The sequence below is a fragment of the Strix uralensis genome, chromosome 13 (assembly GCF_047716275.1).
Source record: "Strix uralensis isolate ZFMK-TIS-50842 chromosome 13, bStrUra1, whole genome shotgun sequence".
NCBI classification, from domain to species: Eukaryota; Metazoa; Chordata; class Aves; order Strigiformes; family Strigidae; genus Strix; species Strix uralensis.
In genome coordinates, this window is record NC_133984.1 from 18112018 (window position 1) to 18124353 (window position 12336).

Genomic DNA, 12336 nt, shown 5'->3' on the forward strand with positions numbered 1-12336 from the left:
ACATGAGAAACATCAAAAATCTTAAAAATTAGATGCTTGAAAACATAAAAAAGAATATGTGAGTCAATAGAGACTCAGCATAGTAGGTAAAAAATCAAACTACCTACCTCGCCCCAGGCAATCTCAATGTCTTGTGTAGCTACACAATTCCCCCACAACAGTAAGGTATGGAGGGCTGTGACAGCAGAGCCACTTCACTGAGGGCTTTCACAGTTTCAGAGGTCAGTCGTGAGTATAGCTAGACCATTGTCCCACTTGTCCCCTTTCACCTTTTGGGGGTAACCTGTAATCCAGAGTGTATGCTAACAAGGACTATACACTTGGGAAAACGTAAGAAAAATCATGTGGACTTAGTACCAGGCATTACTACATTCATAGTCTGACTATGGTTAATTTTTGCTGGGTTTCTTTCTTTCCATCAGTTCTAATATATATCAGTAATTTTATTCCCGGTGCTCGTAACAAATTCTCCATGTAGATGTGCTGGGAAGGAGGATTTGGAAACAGGCAACTCCTTTGACTACAGCAGGATACCGTAGAAGGTTGATACTTTGCCTGTAAACTTGAAACCTCTGACATGATTTCACAGGGCTAAATACCTAGTGTCAGGTATTGTGACCTCCCATTTTCCCAACTCAGTGCAGCAGCATGGAATGCTTTTCCAGACTTTGAAAGCATATATTTTAACTAATCTTTTAGTGAAAATCAAGTTTACAAATTAGCAAGTCAGATTTCTTTAAGAAGTGGCTTTATAACACACTGACCTGAGGCTATGAGTTAACATTTTAATATGTAGTAATGTGATTAAAACCTCAGATATCCTATTGATGCTGGTATTTACCAAGGGGAGTACAAGGAAATTGATTGTTTCAGGATAGTAGTAATCAGCATATAGGTACTTTCTTGTGAAGATAATTGGCACCACGCTGTTCAGAGTTTTACTTTCTTGAAGACGAGAGAAACCTGTGATTAGGAATCTATCTTATGCTTTAGACTTGCAAGGAAAATGTGCTTAGAAAGAATAGGGAAGAATTAACACCAGTGGGTAAGATCAGGAGCTGTACAAGGAATTGAATATAGATAATTAAATGATGCTTTGTCATAAGAAAAACGTTAAGAGAAAGATGTTTTTCGAGCAGAACTTGTTTTTATTTAAAATTACAGCACTGTAAATTTAAAAGCTTTTTTTGGACCTTTTCAAGAAAGAGCAAGGGAGTATACAAGTATAGTCCGTGAACAGTGTATCTTCAGATACCTTTTTTTGTACAGCCAAATACCTGCTTAGTTCAATTAAGCATAGAAACAGAGCTAAATTCTTTTTCTATAAAGAAGGTGCAGTGACTCAGTGAATATGAAAACATGCACTTCAGGCTTGGCTTTTACAGTATCCTTTTCATGCTGTGTGGTTGTCTGAAAAAATAGTGTTTGAAAGGTAGAGATGCTGTGAGTGCATACTTTCGGTAGGTGGTAGATAATATATATTTTCATGTTAATATTGTGAACAGCAGCATGCACTTCTTTCCTGTTTAATGAGATAAAAGTAAATTGTAAGTGCATCTTTTTTTTTAAAGATTAGATAAAATTATTACTAAAGCAAAGGTATTTTCAGCCAAATGCGGAAAAATTCAGATACATTGTTCGGAGCCTAGTAACACTAACGTGGTGTTCAGCATAATTTGATAGCAACAATTAGTGAAAATATTCCCTGACTAAAGCCATAATGCTTTTTATTTTCAACAAAGAAACAGGCCTTTTCACTTCAGCAAACTAAGAAGCAGCTACTGTGTTTTAAAGGACCTTGAACACTGACCAATAATATCATTAACTTCAAAAATGATACTGTACCCTTGACTTTTTACTTAGTGCTCTACCATCTTGTAATTGAATCACATTAATTACCATGTGTCAATATCACCAAAAAGTTCCTTAGTGTTTTACTTAACCCGGGGTAATTGCTTGCAAAGAATCATTAAGATTTAATATCTCTGGAGTACTGGAAATAGGGGAAAAGGTTTTTAAATTTACATTAGCCAAGTAGGATCTTGTATGGGTTGAGTTGGGAAGGGATCCACTTTTGTTGCCCAACTTAAGAACTTCAATTTTCTTTTCAAAACTCACCATTCAAGATTTTTTCCATGAAGCAAATTGCACAGTAGTCTCACCTTGAACATTGTTAAAGCAGCAATTTGGAAATATTTTAACTCATGAACTAAGTAACAGGTGTATTTTTAGAGTATTAGATTACAAGTTCTGCACTCTAAAAATAGATGCTTTTATGTGATAAGGTGTTAAAAGTCAGCTCGTAGTTCTTGCTGTGGGTTTGGTGACACAAAGCCAGCCCTAAAGCTGGAAGATCGAGTACCCTGAGAATTGCTCCTGCCTCGTAAATTAAATCTTTATTCATTAAGAATGCTAAGTACTTCCTACGCTAGTTAAAGCCTATGGAAGATCCCACTGAGGATCTTTGTTATTAATACATTCAGGAAAAAGCTGGCCCTCGCTTTGCTACTGCTGTTTTCGTTTCCAATGGCAATTTATAAATTTTGTGCACATTATGTTGCATTAGATATTTATACGCATTATTGTAAAAGGTGAGGCTCCAGTCAATTTGATTGTTCTTCCTTATCCTTCACTGTGATACTCGAATGAAATGAAACATAAATGGATATGGCTGCTCAATTCAATCTTTTCCTCTTGGCTCTTCCTCCGATGCAGCATACTATCCTGCTTTTTTCTAGTTGAGAGAAAGTACGGAAATGCGACTTAGAGTTTTGCAAAACTTACAATGGAATTAGCTCAGATGTTAACAGGATTGGGTCTGTGATTTGCAGCATGTCACGATGCTGATCACAGACAGGCATTAAAATACACAGAGATGGTGATATAAGCCAGCAAAGCAAGCCAGCTCCAATTTAGTTTGGCAATGTCTTCTTTATGCGTTCCATTTCCCTTTCTATTTCAGCTCTCTCATACCCATGTGTGAAGTTGCATACTGTAGATGTCTGCAAATTTATTGTTAGGCACTATGAAATTATGCCAGTTTTCTCTTTAGATTGCCTGTCCCTATCCTCATGCCCCTGTTACATTATCATGCAGAAAGACCAAGCCAAAACAGATGTTCTTTATTTCTCCAGGACTAGATTATCACTACCATAATAAAATCATTAGGAATGGCGATTAATAGAAATCTAGGCTTTGGACATGGGCTCTGACCTATCGGGTTGGATGGATTTTCTGTCCTCACTGGTGTCCATTTGTGTAGCTTATGCAATGCCTGCTCAGCAGTAGTCTGAAATACATGCCAAAGGAAGATGTCCCACTGCCTTCTCTCTGCATTCTCAGTTGAATGGGTTTTGTTTGCATAGCTGATAGGTAAAGACCATGATTTATGCAGCAGTACTTCTACCTTTTATATTCAGTGAAACGTTCCACGGTTTCCAGGGCAAAAATGCTCTGACGCCTGTTGTTGTAAATATTGCGCAAAGTTTATTTGTATTTTCCAACTGGTTGAATAAAAAATGCAATTGTTTTAGTGTAACGCCCTCTGTTTAGAGGGTTTTTTCTATCTATTCCTATATATTTAAGGCATGTTTATACGTCATGACCTATTATCTTCACCCACCATGAATATGCAACTGATTGTTTTGTTTGTTTCTGGAAAATTAGTGTTTCAGAAGGGACGGGCCATAGACACAGGAGAAGTTGAGATTGGAGCACAAGTTATGCAGACAATCCCCCCTGGTTTATTCTGGCGCTTTCAGATTACTATACATCACCCCATGTACCTGAAATTTAACATTTCACTGGCGAAGGATTCTCTGCTGGGAATTTATGGCAGAAGAAACATTCCACCTACTCACACTCAGGTAATTAGAAATAATACTAATTCTACCATGCTTACATTTTCAAACAGCAGCGGATGCGAATGTTCACAATACACTTTCAATGCAGGGAGGGAGGAAGGGACTGGCTGTAACAACAAAAAACAGTCTGTTTATCCCTTTCTTTTACTGAGATCTAGCTATACCCTCAAACCATGCTCTCTCAGAGGAAGAGGGACAGTGTCATGCCAGAAAGGTCAGCGGTTGTGACCACTGTGATGTGACTGTCTGGGAGGCTGGACAGGTCCACACTGTGCTGCTGTGTAGCTCCAGTGTCGTCTTTGCGGGGGCAGTGGGATGAAGTACCAGATCATTTGAAAATGCTTTAATCTTTTTACAACTTCATCAAAACAAACAGATTACGCAGTCAGTATAAAGAGTTAATAAAAAAATAAAAAGCTGTTTCTGGTTTCTAATGTGAATATTAATTTTGAGTGTTTAGTCCTTGGGATTTTGCAGGAGAAAACCTAGCTAAGCAGTAAGAATATGCAATATTGCTGGTCACGTTCAACTTTTTTTCTTTAGGCTTAATATATTTGGCATATGAAGCCGTCATTTCTATGGGTAATAGATTTTTCAGCTTTCTTGTAGCACGATCACACTCCATATAGAATGTGATAAACTTATATATGGAATCATGGAAAGATTGTTGAGAGGGGAACTCTGGAGATCACCTAGTCTAACCTCAAAAATTATTTACTAGAGTTTTGAATAGCACTTAGAAATAAGCACTTTTAGCTGTCACTGACTTTAATTGAAGCTGAGTCTTCAGTTGATCTGAAGTTGAACTTTACTGAAAATCTGAATGCCTAGAAAAACCTAGAGAAAGATATACATTTCTTGAACAGATTCATAGAAAGTTTTACGTCTCTGATGTTTGACGTTAACTGGTCTTAAAGTTGTCAGCATCAATTTGGTTAGGTGTTAAGAACTTCCATGTAAAAAATAGATACTTCTTTGCATTAATAACATTAAATATAAATAAAAAGTGTATTTAGGTTTTGATATGGATATTGCTATTAAGGGACAAGCATTTAAAAACCTGATACAGAACAATATATTCTTTAATCTATTCTTGGCAATTAAAATGAATCACTGCATAAAGTAGGCACTACAGCTTGAAAATTTTGGAATTATTCCCATTAAGAGATGTAATTTTTGAAGTAAATCTGTTGTACTTAGTGCAGCAAGTCTGAATTTACCCTGCCATAGCAAACAGCAAGTTTTGATGCCAGATTTCTGACCTACCATAACGCTTTTTGTATGGAAACTGAAGCTAAATAGACTAGGTTATGCAACTGCTGTCTACGTTGGTGAATCCTTAGTCAGTCAAGCAATTCCTCTTAAGATTTCAACTGTTTATTCCTGTTTGAATGAGACATGCAGAGTAGATTCATAAAAATTTTCTGGGTGGTTAATTTTTGCTCATTATTATTTCAGTTTGATTTTGTAAAACTGATGGATGGAAAACAGTTAATTAAACAGGAACCAAAAAACTCAGAGGAGCCTCATCAAGCTCCCAGGAATCTGATCTTAACTTCACTGCAAGAGACAGGTTTCATCGAGTATATGGATCAAGGAGCTTGGCATATGGCATTCTACAATGATGGAAAGAAAGTAGAGCAAGTGTTTGTACTAACTACAGCAATTGGTAAGAACAGTTACAATAAAATTGTTATTCTGATTATTATATTCAGAAGCTGTATTTGAAAATAAATTATTGACTTTGATTCTGGCTTCCCTTAAGTATTCTCTTAAATATGTTTTATTTCAGCTTAGTTTAATTAACCTCGGTGGATCAACTTCATGTTTATTCCAATATTAGGTAAATAGCAACATTTGTGTATTGAAGATGGATGTTATCAAATTAATTAAGTGTGAAGTTTTCATGTGTGTTAAAATTTTTATATGATAGCTTAAATGCTTGAGTAATTTCTGGTGTTATCTTGCTGCCCTCCTTATTTACATGGGAACCATAAATCCTACAAAAATTATCCAGGCTTTAAGTTCTTATTTCCAGTATTTTATTCAGTTAGAAAATCTACAAGGCAGCTTTTGTTGATTTGGTTGTGACTGTTGTTTGATGGATGGGTGGTGTTGTTTTATACAGTTATTCGAATGCACCATTTTGTTTGGAACACAGAAGGCAAATGTAGGAGACGCTGTCCTGGTGGCATATCAGATCCCTACTGATATAGGTAGGGATCTGATAATACATAAAGGTGGACAAATGTGTGCAACTCTAGGTGTTGTTAGTGAGCAGTGCTCACACATAGGGTTTCTTTGGAATTTAAATTTAGGTAAAGTGTTGTATTTATGACAATCTTGGTTTGCTGCAAGACTTTAACCACTATGCCCTTAAGTTAACCTGTTCTACCATATGTTTAGCAAGATGTCTTTACTAGTAATGGACATGCCATCTGCTCTTTAGAACAATTGGGTGCTATTTTTACTTGATGGTAAACACCTTGCAGAGCAGGACGGTATGATTGAAACACCAAGATTTTGAAGGAATTGCAGGAAAATAATTTAGAAATTCAGATAGAATTGTAATGACTGGTTTTGGTGTAAAAGTTCAGATTTTCTCTGTTCAGAAAAATGAATCTTTTACAAGCAAGAAAAAATGCCATTACTCAATCCCATATGAGAAAATAATGCTCAAGCAATATATGAAGCATCTTCGCAGATACTCTATGAAGAGCATAAAACCTGGCCAAACTCCAGTCCAGATCAGAATCCAAATACCTGCTCCCTTGTTTATTCCTAGTGTAAGATAGCAGTGTTTATACAGGAGGGTTTGACAAATATGTCATTGTTAAGCAGCATACCCTCTCAAAAAAAAAAAAAAAAAAAAAGACATTGAATACAGTGGTTTGGTTCTTGTTACATTTGGTGAAAAAGAAGTTGTGCATCCCTTCTCTGGCCAATAAGCAGAACAGCCTGGATCTTACAGAGGGGAGCAGTGAGAGCCACAGTCCAGGCAGGAATCCTTATACTTAATCACAGAAATGTCTGCGAGAAGACAGTTTGGGGAAAAAGAGTGTTCATGCTGCAAGAACCTACTGCTGATGCATTTTGAAAATAGTGCTAGCTATTGTGTTTCCATAACCTGTTTCTCTTCTTCTCATACTTTCCTTTGCATAATGGTTCTCGGTTGTTTCTTTGGGGGTTTCCACAAAAAAAAAAAAAAAAAAAAAAAAAAAAAAAAAAAAAAAAGGGAAAAAAACAAGCAAACAAAATAAACCAAACCTTGAGCCATACTCCTTACCCCCCTGGTCTGGAGTCATATTTGACATCTCTGCTGACAAAGTAATCAACCAGGACCATAGATTGAAACGCTCAGAATAGAGCAAGAGCCTGGATGCATCTCTGCTGTATGCCACTGTTGGCTGTGTGAAGCAGTCGTGCCCTCCTCATGAGCATCTGTTAGGTAATATTTCAAGTTGGTCAATGTTAGTTATGTACAAAATTAATTTTGCTGACGCTTTAGCTAAAGCTCTGATCAGACTTTCCCTTGAGGGGGGTAATTTGCATGCAAAATCTGGCATGCCTCAAGTACTTCTGTAGACTGAATAAAGGCCTGCCCAAACTGGACGTTGCAACAAGGGAAAGTTACTTTTCAAACCGTTAATTATTCATTTCAGATCAGCATAGGGATCATTTACCATGTGATTCTGGAAAACTGAGAAGACAGGCTAGTGTACATGTAGAGCAAGAGAAGAGTTGATAATGAGCAGATGAATAGTAATATATAAAAATTAATAATGAGCAGAATATCTGTGAAAATACTTCTGAAAACGAGGAGTTTTGACTTTGAAGCAGACAATCTGTGTGCAGGTTGTGGATATCTGATGAATAGATGCATATCTATTCTTTGGTATAAACTGATATACCAAAAGGAACGTTTTTAAGTAACAGTAGGCGTTATCAAGAGGAACCAATCCTTATCTGTTCAAGTTCCCATAAATAACATCAAAATAAACTGACTTCAGTTATTCATATTAGTTGTGAGATGTGCTTATAATCCATCTTTTGACAAGCTATGTTTGAGTTTAAAAGTATATCAGATTTGATTAGATTAAATATTCCAATGGTATGCTCTTTCTTGAGCAAGGTTTTTTGTCCCAAATCACTTCCTATGGACAGATACTCTTCAAAAGGATTTGGGTTTTCTTCTTTTTCCCTAACAGTTATTGTTTTGTGGGAAAGGAGTCATGTTTCCCATCTTCCTGTAGCGAGTGCCCATAAAACAGTCTCCGTTCCCACTGTTCTGTAGCCCTCTCCCCTCCTGCACAGTACTCATATGGGCTGCAGAGACCCTTAGTCCTAGTGCTGGCATGACAGTGACCTGCTGCACGTGGGACCATCTTAGCCTTGGTTTTGCTTCATCATATTTACATAAAGCCAATATAAATCAGTGAATCCACTGAATTCCTGTAGGAAATACATGTGTAAATTAAAAACAGCTAATCCATGTACAGATATGAGCCTGCACCCAGATGTGTGAGGTTAAGTGGTTTACTATCCAAAGCTGTGTAATAAAACATGGGCAAGTTTAAGATCAGAATTGAAGGTGGAGGGTTTTTCTTCAAATCTAGTTCTTAGTCCTTTATTGCATTGAGTTTCATCACTCTAGAAAAGACTATTTTTTTTTCATCTGATTGTATAGAAGTGGAAATCCTACCTCCTCCAAGGAATTCAATTCACATGGTTCAAATGAACACCATAGAAGGCAATTTACTCTATAAACAGGTTTCAAACAAATTACTTCAGCAATAAAAGAAAGTATTTAAGGTGGACAGTTTTCAGCAAATACTCTGGTTCTTGCAGTGCTTTTAATGGTGGTAAATTTTACATGAACACTTACTTTAAAAGCTTTTTGGTGTAATATAGATGATGCACTTGTTATCTCGAAGCTGTCAAGACAAAATCTAATATTTGTAAGGTGCTTGAACAGGAATTTTGTTTTATGCTCCCTATGAATGAAAATGGGCCTTTTACTGCTTCTGCATCTATTTGTATGTTGAGATGTGTCCTGCAGAGTGAGGTGAAGATGCCATTCATTTCAAATTGAACCAATTTGTACTTTTCTTTGTGTGCAACTCTCTGAATAAACAGAAATCCTGGATGACTGCTCTACTAATTGCAATGGGAATGGAGAATGTATCTCGGGGCACTGCCACTGTTTCCCAGGATTCCTTGGTCCTGATTGTGCAAAAGGTAATCTCATGGTAACTGACCCACAATATCTGACAGGGATCATGATTATGGTGTGTGACTGCTGGGCCTGCAAAGATTCAAAGTGATTAAAGAAGATTAAATTACTTTTTCCCAGCCAGATGGAACAGCCCACATAGAAATTTCTTTATGCTGTACTTGAGCGTGCTGTACATGTACAGTGCAAGCACACACATAGAAAGTTTCTTTGTGTTGTACTTGAGCTAAGATGCATCAACCACTTCTCTCTCCCTGACTTTCAGAGTAAATAGATTCCTCCACCCCTCTTTGAATCCACTCTGTGATTATCAAATACATTTTTTAATAAGTGCATTAGCTTAGCATAATGTTTTCTGTTATTTAAGAGTAACAAACAGTTTCACTTTGGAGAAAATCGCACAAGTCAAAATGCTTCTGTGGTCTTAACTTGAATAGGGTGTAGAAAAGAAACCTAAAGCAGCTTAAAGTCTGTTTTCCAGCATTGGAGCAAAAAACATGCTAAAAAGATCGTAAGTGAGCTTATTTCCATTTCAGATATTTCTGTCGGTATTTTCCATCATCTGCTGCATGTGATGTCTGGAGGTTCTCATGTTTTTCTAATGTTTCCTCAAATTTAGGGCTGACCTTATTTTTTTAAGAGCTTGATTGGCTCAGAAATTGATACTGGATTGTAAAACTAAGCTTCCAGATCACTGGTTTATGTGCGGATCAGTATCAACTAAAAATTCAGTAATGTTAAGCCTGCTTAGAAGAAGGAAGAAAAGAGCAGTATCTTGCTTCAGTTCATAGGAAAGAAATATTAATCTTACTGAAAATCATAAGCAGTCATCACTGCAAATTTTCTGCAGAGGCCAATCGAGGGGAGAGAATTATTTTTATCTTCTAAGATATCCGATTTCAGGTCAAAATTAAGGTATGCATGTGAAGCAGGCTGAGGAGATGAGGACATTGTATCACTGCTTCACTACTTAGTTCAAAGATTTCAGCCTGTCACAACCCTCGAATCAAGTGGAGGATTGGGGGGCTGGCGTGGCAAAGTAATTTTACAGAACAATAAATGCAATAAATGTTAATCTATGTAAGTAACGTAAATACGTTAAAAAGGTCGATCTGCCTTCTTCAGATTCCTGTCCAGTGCTGTGCAGCGGAAATGGAGAATATGAGAAAGGTCACTGTGTGTGTCGAAATGGGTGGAAAGGACCAGAGTGTGATGTTCCAGAAGAACAGTGTATTGATCCAACCTGCTTTGGGCATGGTACTTGTATCATGGGCGTCTGCATCTGTGTACCTGGCTACAAAGGAGAGATTTGTGAGGAAGGTTTGTCAAGTTTCTCACTCTATAGTTAGGAGGTTTGATTTTTGTCTTTTATCTCCAGACCTGTTTTAAGGTAGTTAAGAACTCACGCAGATGTGAGAAGCTTACTGTGGAACAGTACTGTTTTGCTCAAAAGCACCTTTAATTGTCTCATAGAAAGTAATGTTAAGATAGAAAATTATCAAAGGTAAAGGCATTCAGGTCTCAGCAACAGTGAGTGGAAGCTGATGACATAATTTCCAAGATTCACATTTTTATTCTAAAATATTAGAATTATTTAATATTGTGTAGTAAGGCTAATAATTGTAGTATGGGCAATCCTCTGAAATACTCAGTTTCTCTTTTGGTCCAGGAGGACTCTAGTTCTCGGATGATTTCTGTTCCCTCTCTCCACTGAATCGAAGTAGCAAGAACAGAACTGGGTGGAAGTTTTTGCCTTTCAGCAAGCAGTGTATTCTTAATCCTCAAAAAGTTTCCTGGAAAACGTCCCAGCAAGCAAGGATTCTTTTTTTGTGAAAGTTGTGAGACCATCTTGATTTTTTGTCTCTACTTTTCTTCTCTCAGGCTCCAGATAATTTTTTCAGGAAGGGAAGCTGGCATCCCCAGTACTCCTTGCTGCCAGTAACCTCAGTCCCTTAGCACGCAGTCAGAGAGCCTGTGCAGGCTTTTTTACTTGGCCAAAAGCTGAGGGTAAGGCAGTCAGAAGATCATTTAAACAAACTAAGATGTGGTGGTTCTCCAAAGTAGTCAGAAGATCATAACCAGCTTTTCCCTTTCTTCATTCTGTTACATCTTGGATTTTTCTGTGAAGAACATACTGACAATATAAAGCCAAAAAAGAGCAGCAAACAGTTTCAGTTTAACAGAGCATATTGTGTAATTCTGTTGTCATATGTCATTTTTACTATGAGACTGTGTTCAGGGTACTAAACTGGCATCTTTAAGGCTTGGCTATTAAAAAGTGGGAAATTCTGAGAACAAGTAATTGTTCTTTTGCTGATTGTAGTACCGATGTGTCTCTGCCCACATCTGTAGAAAGAAGCAGTTGTTGTTTGCCTCTTAGCTCATCAGCTTTGACTTTCTTCCCCTGTGCATACCCTTGGAAAGCAGAACTCTTATTCATGCTTGCCCTGATTTGATGATTTTTCGCCAGTCCCCTTAGCCTGAAGCTAGTGACAGCATACTTCCATGCTTCCTGCTATATAGATTTTAGGTAATTCTTTTGAGTAGCACACAGAGGAGGCTCTTTATGTGGCTTGAATTCTCTAGTCAGAAAAATGTCCAGGATGGATTTGATGGATTTGACATACCTGGTACGGTTTTTAAAGGATCAAGAGAATACTTCTGACATACTCAGTTGTTGGTAGTTTCAGAAATGGACAAAAACAAGAAAACCCAAATGGGAAAAAGCAAGTAGTACACAGATTTACTCACTGAGGCTGTGATGCCGAACAAGCCTGTAGCTGGTGAGAGACTGACTGCTGTTTTCAGTTGCTTTGTTTCTTGCAATATCGTGATCCTGCAAAATAGTTGAAAAAAGTAATGGAGATAAATGTACTCAGATAGCTATTGAAACTAAGAGTGTGAAAACATTGGATTTTTAAAGGAAGAGATGTATTTAAATTTTTAAAAAGGGTGGAATTATGTAAAAATAGGATGAATTAAACAAACCTGTGCAACCAAGTACAGTGGGTTTTTATTGTAACAGTGTGTGCATGGCATGACTGTTCAGTTCACTGTTGTACAACATAACATGTGCAGTAGTGGAAGTAATTCTGTCAGGAACATTTACATACAAATAATTGTATGTAAATATGAGTTTAGTATTTAACAGTATTGTTAACATAGCAGACATAGTAACAGATGTACTATTCAGGGAACACCAGTAGCTACATGTATTCATTGCTATGGGAGTCCTTTGAA

General features: G+C 37.1%; 1 protein-coding gene across 4 annotated transcripts in view; it reads left to right on the forward strand.

Annotated features, from left to right (window-relative positions):
* TENM1 (teneurin transmembrane protein 1) overlaps positions 1-12336 on the forward strand; it is a 348074-nt gene that overhangs the window by 210060 nt on the left and 125678 nt on the right. For all 4 annotated transcript variants that reach the window (XM_074882528.1, XM_074882531.1, XM_074882530.1 and 1 more), the window contains 4 exons: positions 3667-3866; positions 5322-5532; positions 9000-9101; positions 10222-10416. In XM_074882528.1, the coding sequence (XP_074738629.1) occupies positions 3667-3866; positions 5322-5532; positions 9000-9101; positions 10222-10416 (708 nt within the window). The remainder of the gene's footprint in view (positions 1-3666; positions 3867-5321; positions 5533-8999; positions 9102-10221; positions 10417-12336) is intronic.